Source organism: Fonsecaea monophora (genome assembly GCF_001642475.1).
Source record: "Fonsecaea monophora strain CBS 269.37 chromosome Unknown Scaff104, whole genome shotgun sequence".
In the NCBI taxonomy this organism is placed as follows: Eukaryota; Fungi; Ascomycota; class Eurotiomycetes; order Chaetothyriales; family Herpotrichiellaceae; genus Fonsecaea; species Fonsecaea monophora.
Window position 1 is genome coordinate 47,531 of NW_019174035.1, and position 12,224 is coordinate 59,754.

Below are 12,224 nucleotides of genomic sequence, written 5' to 3' on the forward strand. Positions count from 1 at the left end.
GGAATCTCTGTCTGGGCCCCCCCCCCCTCTTCCCTAAACTACAAACAAAGTACCTACCGAGCGAGCGAGTCGTCATTCCAAGGGAACTATTTAAGCATGCGTGTGGTCCCCCTTGGGTCCCCCCCTGTCTCCCTTTACGCCCCGCATCGCGAAAACGGGGGACCCAGCACGCCAGAAAAGGCGTTCGTCGTCGTCGTCGTGTCGGAGCTCATTTCCTTTTTGTCCAAAAACCCGCCCGCCGGTCGAGAAAGTCCACACCGCGCGTTTGTCAATTTGTGCATTGCATCCCCGTGTTCCGAGTACGAGGGTTACTTGCACAAAAGTAGTGCGGCCGGTACTGGTTGACTGAGTCGATGCCACTACCGTCGCCTTCGCCACTTGCCATTCACTACTGAGGAAACACCCCGTTCTGTGGCGAAAGGGAAAAGGCAAAAGGCAAAAGGCAAAAGGGCGGTTGCGTCACACAAAATGCGAGGAGAGGAGGTGAACTAGGCTGGAAAGCGTCCTGTGACGGACTACGCTAGGCTGTATCACCTCGCTTATATCAATGGTGACTTGGGGAAGTGCAAAGGGATTGCAGTTCGGGCCTAGAAATCACGATCGTGTCTGCAATGCTACTCGGTACTGCTGGTGGATATCAAAAGTGTCGTCAAGATCTGACATGACCCAAGATGATTGGGATTCCATCCGTACGACACGATGACGAGCTGTCCATACCGGTACACCTGGAAGGCTTGTACACTACGGAATACTTGCGCACTATTCTCCTCGACTAGGATATCAGACTGTCGCTGTTGTCGCTGCTATCCCTTCCGACAATGCACTACAAGTAAAAATCGAGTATGACGATTCCGGATGACTTATCGTGATATTGACGCCCTTGAGCGACTAGAATATCAAAATAATAAGCTCTTCGCCAACTTTGCCACCTCAATCAATTGATCATCACGCCCTCCATCTGTGATGCACTCACAGACTTGATGATTGAAAGTCTCCCAGACCCAGAGATATCGCGAATTCGATCTGACCATGCTCGCGAACCCGGCCCTGATGGCCAATGAATCCATTGAGTCTTGATCCGGGATCGATTGCTGGGACCTGGGGGGCTTGGTCACCTCCCAAAAGTGGCCGACTTGGACGCATTCCAAGATCAAGGTCGCCAGTCCGGCAGCGATGGCCGTGGCGACCGAAGAACCCTCATGGACATACCCTAGCTCCTTGTCCGGGTTGCTCCCCCTCAGGGGGATCTTGTGGCCAGGAAAGAGAAAGTCGATCTTGTGTTCGTCGACGTATTGGGCGTTGTTGCCCATGGCCGTGGCGGCGACGATGCGGATGACGTTCTCTTGATCCGCGTGTTTTGGGTAGGTTTCGTCATTGCCTGTCTTGCCCTGGTCGCCTGACGCGCACAACATGATGGTTCTTTGTCGGACGGCCCTGGTTATGGCCTCGTCAAACTCTTTCCGCAGTTCCTTGTCTTCTGGCCGTCTGACGGACCAGGACATGGAGATGACCCTGGCTCCGCAGTCGACGGCGTGGTTGATAGCCTGAAAGAAAAGGTGCCATATTAACGGTTTGTCCACAATGATGATAAGCCACTAGGAAATAATGACCAATACTAACATCAACGGCGCTGGCTACGACGATAGTTAGCCTGTTTGGATCCTGTGTCGCTGGTCTGGTCGCTACCTTGATGATGTAGATATCCGCCGTCGGGCAGATTTTGCGGATGAACCTTGCCATGATGGTTCCATGACCGCTGTCAGAAATCCAATATGGATAGTTTCTTTGCCCTGCGTCGTCGAAGGCGAAACTTCTCCCGAGGTATTCCCTGCCCTGAAGCGAACTGTGTGTAGTGTCGACACCGTCGTCAATCAAGGCAACTCGGATCGACTTGAAGTTGTTCTCTGCGTCTCTCGCTGGGCGTTCTCGGACCTTGAGAAAGGCAGTCGTGAAGTTCTCCATGCACTGCATCCAGCGATGTTGATCCATCTCGGCCGCCGGCCTGTCGTTATCAGCCGGCTTAGATTCAAGAGACGTCTTCGCCGCAAGGTGGATTATTTGGGGGCCAGTGATTTCGCTGTCCGCGGCGACTTCATGTTTCATTGATATGTGAGAGCCTGCTGAACATGGGCGGAATAGTCCAGAATCCAGACGGAGTGATCCGGATGCCAAAGTCGCGCTATCGTCCAGTATTGCACTCGCACTCCTCTCTTGTGACGGTGGCCTTCTTTTCTCTGCCACGAGCGACCAGTTGCGTATCAGACGATCATCCAAGCCTTTCAGTTGCTCCGACATGTTCGAAGACAGGTTAGGACTGTCCTGTTATAGTGATAAGGAACTCAGCAATGAGAAGTTATCGAGGGTCGAGTATAAAGGAAAGACACAATACCTCTGGAGAGAAGATGAAAATCTTTGACAGTTTGCCATACTGAGCTAGCATGGATAGTCCTTCAGCCTCGCTCCAAGCACGTAAGATGGCGTTGTTACCACCCCAATATAGATATAATTCCTTCAAATTCTTGCCGATCTTGAAGATGGTAGAGGGACACAAGTCCGGCCGGCGCCAGTCTAAGACCTCCACGTCGGCTCTGGCGATGGCGCGCCCTATCGCGTCGTAGCTGTGATAGTTTGGTTTCATGTCGTCGACGATGACATGCAGGATTCGTTTCACACCTTTACTTTGTAACCAGCCCAGGATACGTGTGGCATCGTTGCGGCCCTTTAAGACAACTCGGTCGTCATCCTTATCCGGCTTGAACTTGATGTTTGCAATCGATACGTATTTTAACGTCGTCTCAAAGTCAAGTTTATTCCAGTGACTTTCAAACTGGGCAAACGTCATGTCAGTCGATGGGGCGGGCATGTAATCAAACCACAACTCTTGGTCTGGGAGTTCAACTTTTAGTCTTGTATGTCCTAGTCTTGGAGACCTGAGGGTGGGTGGGCATGCTCTCTTACTCTTCTCATTTGGGATATACAAGCAGCGGTACGCAGCATCGCATGACATGTCCCTCAGACTCTCAAGCTTCAATTTGTCCTGGATTAATTTTGCTGTTTCGTCGGTGACGTCCGGACTTCCTAATCTCCTGTTAGAGCCCCAGGATCCTGCTGACAAGTCCAGTTCGGCAGCCTTCGTATCCAGGGGTTTTGAGCCACTATGGCTTGCCGGTTTTGACAGAACATGATACTGGTATGGCGAGTGCCCAGTGAAGTCTTTCTTTTGGAGCACAGAACGGCGGCGGGAAATGAGCTCCCGAACGATCTCGAGACGTCCAGGAGTGCACTTTGAATATTCGACCGCCAGATGAAGGGGCGTATGCCCGTGGATATCTTGAGCAAGCAACATGTCATCTGGTGCTAGGGATATGATAGCCAGGAGTAATTTGTTGGCAGCGAGTAGGCTCCTGCTGTACATGGCGTCATGCAAGAACGTGTTTCGCATCCAGATAGCGGCCCAGGTGGCTTTGCCCTTCTCAATGGTTTGACGGACATTCTTGACGGTCAAAGGCAGACTTGGCTCTCCTGAAACTGCACAAAGAAAGTCATGATTGCCTCTTCGAATGGCTGTGTGTAGAGGCGTATTCGACTCGCCGTCCCGTTCCACCAACAGGTTCATGCCACCCGGGTGCAAGAGCATTCTTGCCACTAGCTTCTGAACAGCCAGCCTCGTTGAAGGCGATCTGTTGTCCTCCTAACTCGAGGCTAGAAAATGCAGAAAATTTTCACCCCGCAACCTGCTGGTGGCCATCACAAGGCTGTCACCGCGCTCTGCGACGAGTTGCTTCGACCGCTGACGCCGGCTGGCGTTCTCGGTTTCTGGCATTTTTTCGATCTCTTTGGCGCGCTCCAAAACAGTCTCAAACAGGACTAGAGCTGGATCGGGACAAGAGCTGGGCGGCGACAGCACATTCGCTATTGACGTAAGTTCTACGCGAGGTTTTGAATGATCCATTGCCAAAGCAATGACTAGAACCCTTGGTTCCACGTTGCGAGAGTAGTAGGTATGTAGGTATCGACGTAGGTGTGTAAATGGCGTGTAGCTCGCCGAGAGTAATGAATGCGTCTGACCGAGTAATGTGTACTCGGTACTGAGTAGTTTAAGTGTCACGCATGGTGTGAGGTGCCACTGCTTTGCTGCCTCCCACCACCTCCCCGAATACGAGGAATCGATGCATTGAGCCGAGGGGAGGTCATGCAGGTGTCTCGATTGTCATTGGCACAATGATGCGTCTCGGTGCCCAAATATCAATGCCCCAGTCCATTGTCATTGTCATTGTAATTGGCACAGGAATGACGTGCGTAAAATGCTGTCGGGCTGTGCCTTGTCAAGTCAACCCACTCCCTTTTCTGCCTCTCAAAATCCTGTCGAGCCGCTATGTTCATCTAATCCATCTTAAATAGCGTTAGCCTCAGTGACCTGCTCGCGCGGCCTTGCCGTCGCCTCAATATCACCTCATCACTCATCATGGCGTTCCACGAGGCTGAGCACAACGTGCGGGGCTTGGCTGCGGATAACGACGAGAATAGTCCCATGTTATTTGAGGCTCCGCTCTTCGTCAGTGGTGATGATGACGATACATTTCATGTCAAGAACCAGTCCCTGACAGAATGGCAGCGGCGCATTGTCATGGAGCGCCTCACAAAGGCCTGTACGATTCAATGCTTCCTCATCAGTGTTCTCCACGGGAAACTGAACAAGACTCCCGAATCGCCGTCGGCTACCCTGATGGTGTTCAAGTTCCGCCTGGATCCTATCAAGCACGGCCGACGGCTTATCCGCGCTCGTATAGATATCGAGTTCTTTGCCGAGGATCGCGAGGATGCTGTCCCTACAGTCTTGGCTGTTGGGTTAGACGACCGCTGGACCATTGGGCCTACCGCAGACCACGAGGATGTTGTAAAGGGAGGAAATGTCAACTTCGGCGTCGCGGGAATCCCCTTTGTGAGCATCGGGGTAGAGGCATCACTCAGCAAAACTGGCGGCCGTGATATTCACGATGCCACCACCATCACTGGAGGGACGCATTTTGGCGAGGGCATCGACGCTGGTGCCCACACGGCCTGCGGATGGACTCTGCTGGAAACCAACAGCGAAAGACAGGCGTCCCTTATTCATTCACCGTGCCCGTTCTCCTTGAACGGCACCACGACAAAAAGTTCAAGGCGTGTGTGCATTTGGCGGCCAAGGGTAACACGCGAACGACTATCGAGTGGATGTTCAACAAGATCCCTGTGGATGATCCGGTGCTCTTCAACCCTACTGTCGATAGACGAGGGAACATGACAGAAGCGAAATATACAAAGGATGAGCTTGGGAAATGGGAGCACAAAATGGAACAACTCACCCATGTCATCTGCCGCACGGTTTATCGGGGCGCCGAGAGGGAGATCTAAACATCGCCATGCCGAGTTACAGTATAAGCTGTACTGGTTCATATCAGAAAGTCGGGAGTATTTGACTTTGTGCATGGGACGATGAACTCGGTAGAGATATCCTTGACTCGGCAATACTAAAACAAGTGGCCTGTGGGAGTAGCATCAGGGACTGGTCTTGTGTACGCAGGGACCAATCAAATCTTTCAGTCAAGTCAGTTCTTGAGTTGAATAGATGAGTAGGAAAGGTTCAAGGGAACTGACTCGTATTCGTACTTGCCACAAACTTTGCAACATACCTAGGTAGCCACGTAGCCCCTGTGCTCCTTCTCTCCTTTCACTCTGCAATAAGGTACCTACCTGCCTTATCTTTCCTCATTCTCATGCTCATGCTCATGCTCGGACTCACTCCCTACTTTGGAGAAGATGGATACCTACCAACCTAATTACGGTAGTAAATGCTCGTAGATCTCCGTCTCGTTGCTGGCTGTCGCATCATGTGTACCCTACCTACTAACGAGTACGACGTACTTGCGTACAGTATATAGATTATGACTCCCAAACCCTTCCAGATGCGCCGTTGTCGATTCCCCAGCGAGCCAGAGCAAGTTAAACCCCACTGCCAAGGCCAGGCAACAATGGCCAAGCACCGAACTAGAGGCCACCAAGCGCCCAGGCGCCCCAGGCATTAGTCACGCGAGTCACGCCAGTCTCGATACGGTATTTCTCTACGAACCATTTCACCTCAAACTTCACAGCTATGAGCACGAGAACTCGTGGTACGTACCTAAGGAGTACGCAAAGAGTTGTATCGAGTGCGAATAATCATTCTGTCGGGTTATGGGAATAGGGACTGGTGAGGGGACAAGGCACAACGAGATCAACCACTCATCACAACACTATCCACTACTCTCTCCAACGCTGGACAAGTAGGTACTGTAGAAAGACAGAGACCATAAGCGACGAGTACTGCGTGCATCTCACTGTGTGGAGCGGGACTAATTCCATCAAAAGTCTGTTGCAAAAGGGCGGACGAGCGACGAGCGAAGCGAGCAGATGACTGACTAATTCCTGTCTGTATAAAGAGACCTGCCTGCCTGGCTTGTTGTGTCTATTTGTCTGCTTGTCCGTCAACTTGCATACCTCCCTATATACCAATCTACCCACCTAGCGACTTGCCCTCCCGCCAGGAAAAGCTCGGCGTCCAACTCATCACACAAACTGCATCGTATCTTACCTCAGCCGTTCCACCTCCTCTTGAAACCATCTCCACGCGACAAGAACAGTTCGTCTCTGTCAGGCCAACCGCCCTACATATATAGGAGAGAGTAGACATCGCCCTTCATCTCAACCAAACTCAACAACAAAACCACACCGCAATAATACCTCCCAGCCCCACCTCAATCAAAATGTCATCCCCAGCGAACGACAAATCCAAGTCTGCGAGCTTGAACGCCGAGACTGCCTCCATCCAGAGCACTTCGACCATGTCGAGTCTCAAGGCTCTGCTGCACCCCAAGAACAAAAAGGAGAAAACCCGCGTCCCACCCGAGACCATGGAACAGAAGACCACGAGGAGGGAGGCTACTGCCACCTATATGGCGATGAGATAGATTTGCCGACACGGAAGATACACAGCAGAAACTGGGGAGACAGGGTCAGGATACAACCCACCACGCTATAATGAACGATGCCGATATAATGAGGTTGGATAGGTTGTCAGTGAGCGCCATCTAGTCTGAGATTCTGTAGAAATGAAGATTCCCATTGAGTGTTGTCTGGCGTCATTTTCCACGTGTCAAGGAGTGCCGGCTGACTTCCTTGCTGACATCCAGCCTTACCACGTGGGTGTCATCTGGCCCCTATTTCACCCATAATATAAAAGGCACCGAGACTCGTACCACTCTGTCTGCTTCTTGGCTCATGCCCCAATCGCCACAGAAAATGCCCATCGATAATGCCCGCGCCGAACATGTAAGGATCGAGTCACGGATGATTCTTGAAGCGTGTCCACTGTCCACCTGGCCAAAATTTTACTTAAAAGACTCCGTGAATGGCGCCAAAGTGTCCATCTTTTATTAAGTCGCCAGGGTCGCGTCGATTGTTGGCCAAGCATCTCGGCCACAAACAAGCTCGGCTGGAGATCTGAAAATTCGGCATGGCGAACACCGCATCCCCTTATCGGAAAAGCTTCTGTTGATCAACGGCGGGACTGGTCTGTTATCTCCGCTCCCCTGGTGACAGCCGAGATGGTTACGGCCTCTCGAGATTGATCAGAAACGGAAGTCCGCTGGTTTCCACTATGCAAAGTTCTGTTAATCGAGAAGCAGAGGATTCGATGCCACGGCCTTACTCGGTTCACTGCTCACTGCTCTAGCTGAGTGCCAACTTGCTGAGTCATTGACCGAGCTTATGAGCGAGCTAACGACCGAGCTCGTCTGCCGTTACGAGCGAGCCCGCAGCGAACCGCGTTGCTGGCAAGCTGGATCGTACAAACTCAGGCCGGCGACTTTCTGAAACGACAGGGTCTTCAACGGCTTCGTGTTGTCCCGTCCAATAAAGCAGCCCCATCTAATCTAATCATTGTTCAAAATTGCTTCCATGGCGGTGCTTCGCTCTTTCGCAAAGGCCGAAGCGTCCAATTGTATGGTCATCTCGGGTGCATTTCGATCTGGCTTCCGACTTTTCGATATATCAATGATAAATCAGGGGATCGCTTTTAGGTCCAGCTTAGCCTTTTCTCCCAGATCTGCCTCTCTTCCTCTTTCTGTTAGCCTTGAGATACAAAAAGAGAGAGCGAGCTCGCGCCTCCCACGGTTTCTTCCCACAGCCTATTCTGGTCTGTTCGAGCGGCAGAAAACAACTACCACTTAAACCTCCCCTTGATTTGACTCGACTCTTCCGACCATCGTCGCCATGTCGCAGGACCTGGAGAAGCAGATCCCCATCCGCGAGGAGCCAGAGTCCGAACCTCAGGAAAGTCTTGTTGTCCCCATCAACAAAGATGTCTCGGCTTCACCTACCGAGAAGTCGTCGCTCGATCAGCCCGCCCAAAATGAGACTCCAAAGCCTGCCAACCCGTGGATGGACCCGTCGTCGTTCCCGGACGGCGGTGCACAAGCCTGGCTCACGGTCGCTGCCGCCAGCGCCTGCTTTTTCGTTTCCTGGGGGTATGTGGTCCTCGCTGTTTATGGTGGAACATGAACACTGACATCCCTGTTTCCAGATGGATCAACTGTATCGGAGTCTTCCAAGACTACTACATGCGCGCCGAGTTGAAGCAATACTCACCCAGCACCGTTGCCTGGATTCCGTCGCTAGAAACATTCTTTATGCTCGCCACAGGACCTGTGGCCGGCTTCATCTTCGACAACTATGGCCCAACCAAGCTACTCATTGTCGGTAGCTTTCTGCATGTTTTCGGCTTGATGATGGCCTCCCTCTCCAAGGAATACTATCAGTTCCTCCTCAGCCAGGGCGTCTGCAGTGCCATTGGTGCCTGTTGCATCTTCACCCCGGCGGTCTCGTGTGTCTCGACATGGTTCTTTCACAAACGTGGTATGGCCATTGGAATCACCGCTGCAGGCAGCTCTCTCGGCGGTGTCCTGTTTCCCATCATTGTTAGTCGCATGATCGAGGAGACAGGGTTTCCGTGGGCCATGCGGACCTGCGCCTTTCTCATTCTGGGCCTCTGCACCTTTGCTGTCTTCACGCTGCGCTCTCGGTTCCCTCCGTCTCGGCGTCCTTGGAGCATCATGGCCTTCCTCCGGCCCCTCAAAGAAGTCCCCATGATCCTGCTCACTCTTGCCACTTTCTTCTTTTACTGGGGCATGTTCCCGGTATTCTCCTTCGTCACAGCCGTGGCCAACGGCAGGGGAATGTCGCTCGAGCTAGCTCAGTACCTCGTTTCCATCCTGAATGCCGGTTCTGTCTTTGGTCGGACATTACCAGGGTTGTTGGGTGATCGAGTTGGGCGCTTCAACGTCATGACTGTCTTTTGCACTCTGACAGCCATTTTAATCCTGGCTGTGTGGATCCCCGCCACGAGCAACGCAGGCCAACTCGTGTTTGCCCCATTGTTTGGTTTTGCCTCAGGTGCTGCCATTGGGCTGACGCCTGCTCTGATTGCACAAGTTTCCCCAATCAGGGAGATTGGTGTGCGGACAGGCACGGTCTTTGCCGCGGGTTCGATAGGGGCGTTGACGGGGTCGCCAATCGGAGGCGCCTTGATCACTCGCGATCACGGAGGCTTTCTGTACCTTCAACTCTTTGGCGGTTGTGTCTGTCTTGTTGGGTGTTTCTTCTTCCTCATAGCTCGGATATACCTGGTTGGCACTGATCTGAGGAAGAAAGTGTAGTTGGGAATGAGGGCCATTTGGCAGGAAAAAGCCAGTTTCGCGACGACCTGTGTTTACTTGTATTAGTGATAGATAGACATAGACTCCACTTGAACAAATTTCATTGCATACGGGATATAGATGGATTCACAGGGAAGAAATGAAGTTTTGCATGGTGAAGTCTGGAGCGAGAGGTTTATTTCAACTCTACCGAATTTCCGCGGACAGTTCGTATGGGCATAAGAAGTACATAGGCCATGGTAGCGGCAGTGGTGGTAGGGATCAAGGTGATGGTGGTGGCGCAGGTGCCAGTCAAACTGCGGCATGTGGCACAACTTCGTCCACGGCCAACTGCGCCCAATGTGTTTGGCTGCGCAATTCTGTCACAAACATCTTGTCATCTCATCACTATCACATCCTCATCCTCGTCTTCATCCCATCTTCCACCCACCATCCACCATCATGATCGAATTAGAACAGATTTCCCTTCGAACGTCGAATTACTCCTCAACATAGTCGCTATCTTTGGGATCGTCGCAGTCATCGGCCATCTCCACATCTTCCAGTCTCGCTGGTATCTCTTCCTCATTACCAGAAGTTTCGCCCGCGTCAACAGGCGTTTGAGTCTTGGACTTGACTCTGCGCCTGCTGCTCCTCTTCCAATTAGCCACAAGACGAGCGACCTCCTCCATATCGTACGCTTCGATGGCGTGCACAAGAGCATCCTTCGATTTAGTCAATTTGTCCACCATTTGCTCCAAACCATGACTGCTCGCTTCAAGCTTTTTCATTCGAGTTTCCAGGTCTCCCTTCTCCTTCTGCCACACTCCCCCCAGATCATTGGCTTTCATTGCTTTTGTTTCAGCTTCCACGGCCCTCGTTCTTGCTTCCAACACCTGTCGTTGCATTTTGACATAGTTGCAACAGCCCTTCTCAATATCGAGGTCCCAGCCTGGCATCTCGAGCTTCTCCAGGTGGTTTCCCAGTATCCTGGTGGTCTCGTCGGTCCAAAAGTTGGGCAACGTGACTTGTTTCACGGCCGCCTCGTCTGCATGCCACAAGACAACTGCGATCTTGACCATGTCACCCGGTACTCGGTGGGACATATTGACAGTCAGCCACCACTTTTTGAAGGCGGCCTCTTGAAGGAAAAGCCCACGTGTGAAGCTCTTGATGGTTTCGCGTCTGAACTCGGTGGAAGGCCCGTATACCATCAATCCAGCAAATCGGGTCTTGCTTACTTCGATGTTGGTGCGCTTGAGTTCGAAAATCAGGCTGTCCTTCACAAGATCCTTGACAGCTTCGATGGAGTTCATAGTGTCAATGTCGGACTGTACCTCCCGTGTGAAGCGGCCTGCTTGGGGAGCTGCGACATGAACCAGGACTGGCAGAATTTCCGGCAGCAACCACCCCTGGAAAAAATGTCAGCATAACACCGCAGGACGAGGACGGAGTTCTGGACTAGGACATATGCATTGCCAGCGAAGAATGCCCAGAAGACCTACTGTGATGTGCTTGTGTTTGTGAGTGATCTTTTCGGCTTCGGCTACTCCAAGCTCTTCCCAAGTCTCAAGAAGCGGGTACTTGGTGTTCGTGATGGTTGTTTCGGGATGCGCGATACCAGGGCCACTCTCTTGTGCGGCGTCATCGGCGACTCTCCAGCCGTTTATGTTCTGATGCAATTGCCGACTCTTCTTTATGCTCACCCTCTCCTGCTTGTGCTTTGTAACCTTTGGTGTCATGTTGACCAAATTAACTTGACATAGGCAGGAGGACGCAGTTGATGGGCCGTTTCGCAACTCCCGCCAGCACCAAGTGTTGGTGCACTTTTCAAGAAGTCCAAATACGATGAGCAAACTTGAGCACGAGGAGGAACGGAGGCACAGAGCCTGGGGCACAGGCTGGCGCAAGAGGAAAGGTAAGGAAATGCAGAAAATTGACACACGAACAAGGCATGATAGTAACAGAGGCAGTTGTTCGTTCACTTCACATCACTAACTCCTATCTCTGACCTACCTCAGAGCTTTCTGCCAGACCCTTCACGATTTCACTCTGACCGAGCAGTACTAGCACTAGCACCCTCCTCCCTCCTCATCATGACTACCTTGTCGGCCAGCACTGGTATGATCAGCGCAGCGAACTGTGCACACTGCGATGATAGCAACACAAGGCTTGACGATGAAGTACAAAAACAAGAGGAGAAAAATAGTATTTCCAGACGCACATCCGATTAAAGCATTCGATCACCATCCGTGAGGGACCTCGTTAACCACCTCAGCCAAAACCCCAAAGACTCGCCGATGTGGAGAGGAGGCCCGGAGAGCCTCTTTTGCCACCAAGGTATTGGACCTTTCCGCTCGACTGATGTAACCTATCAGGGGAGGCAAAGGGATTTGTGTTAAAATTCTCAGCCTCAACTTGTCAGGTGACCACAACCACCACCCATATATCGCAAAGGACATGATGACAGCTTCACTTTACTGTTCTGGCTGCTTTTGAGCGTTTGCATGGTGC

General features: G+C 52.0%; 4 protein-coding genes across 4 annotated transcripts; 2 read left to right on the plus strand and 2 right to left on the minus strand.

Annotated features, from left to right (window-relative positions):
- Positions 1–896: 896 nt before the first annotated feature.
- Positions 897–3,637, minus strand: AYO21_09866 (hypothetical protein; the record flags this gene model as incomplete). Its single annotated transcript, XM_022659795.1, has 4 exons — positions 897–1,544; positions 1,621–2,319; positions 2,390–2,898; positions 2,959–3,637. 4 exons carry the CDS (start codon positions 3,635–3,637, stop codon positions 897–899), a joined length of 2,535 nt encoding a protein of 844 aa, XP_022507891.1.
- An 828-nt stretch (positions 3,638–4,465) lies between these two features.
- AYO21_09867 (hypothetical protein) lies at positions 4,466–5,394 on the plus strand (the record flags this gene model as incomplete). Its single annotated transcript, XM_022659796.1, has 2 exons — positions 4,466–5,048; positions 5,102–5,394. The coding sequence occupies 2 exons, from the start codon at positions 4,466–4,468 to the stop codon at positions 5,392–5,394; spliced, it is 876 nt and encodes a 291-aa protein (XP_022507892.1).
- Positions 5,395–8,289: 2,895 nt separating this feature from the next.
- Positions 8,290–9,731, plus strand: AYO21_09868 (hypothetical protein; the record flags this gene model as incomplete). Its single annotated transcript, XM_022659797.1, has 2 exons — positions 8,290–8,543; positions 8,600–9,731. 2 exons carry the CDS (start codon positions 8,290–8,292, stop codon positions 9,729–9,731), a joined length of 1,386 nt encoding a protein of 461 aa, XP_022507893.1.
- Positions 9,732–10,210: 479 nt separating this feature from the next.
- AYO21_09869 (hypothetical protein) lies at positions 10,211–11,452 on the minus strand (the record flags this gene model as incomplete). The annotated part of the gene is made up of 2 exons (XM_022659798.1): positions 10,211–11,122; positions 11,216–11,452. The coding sequence occupies 2 exons, from the start codon at positions 11,450–11,452 to the stop codon at positions 10,211–10,213; spliced, it is 1,149 nt and encodes a 382-aa protein (XP_022507894.1).
- Positions 11,453–12,224: the final 772 nt, after the last annotated feature.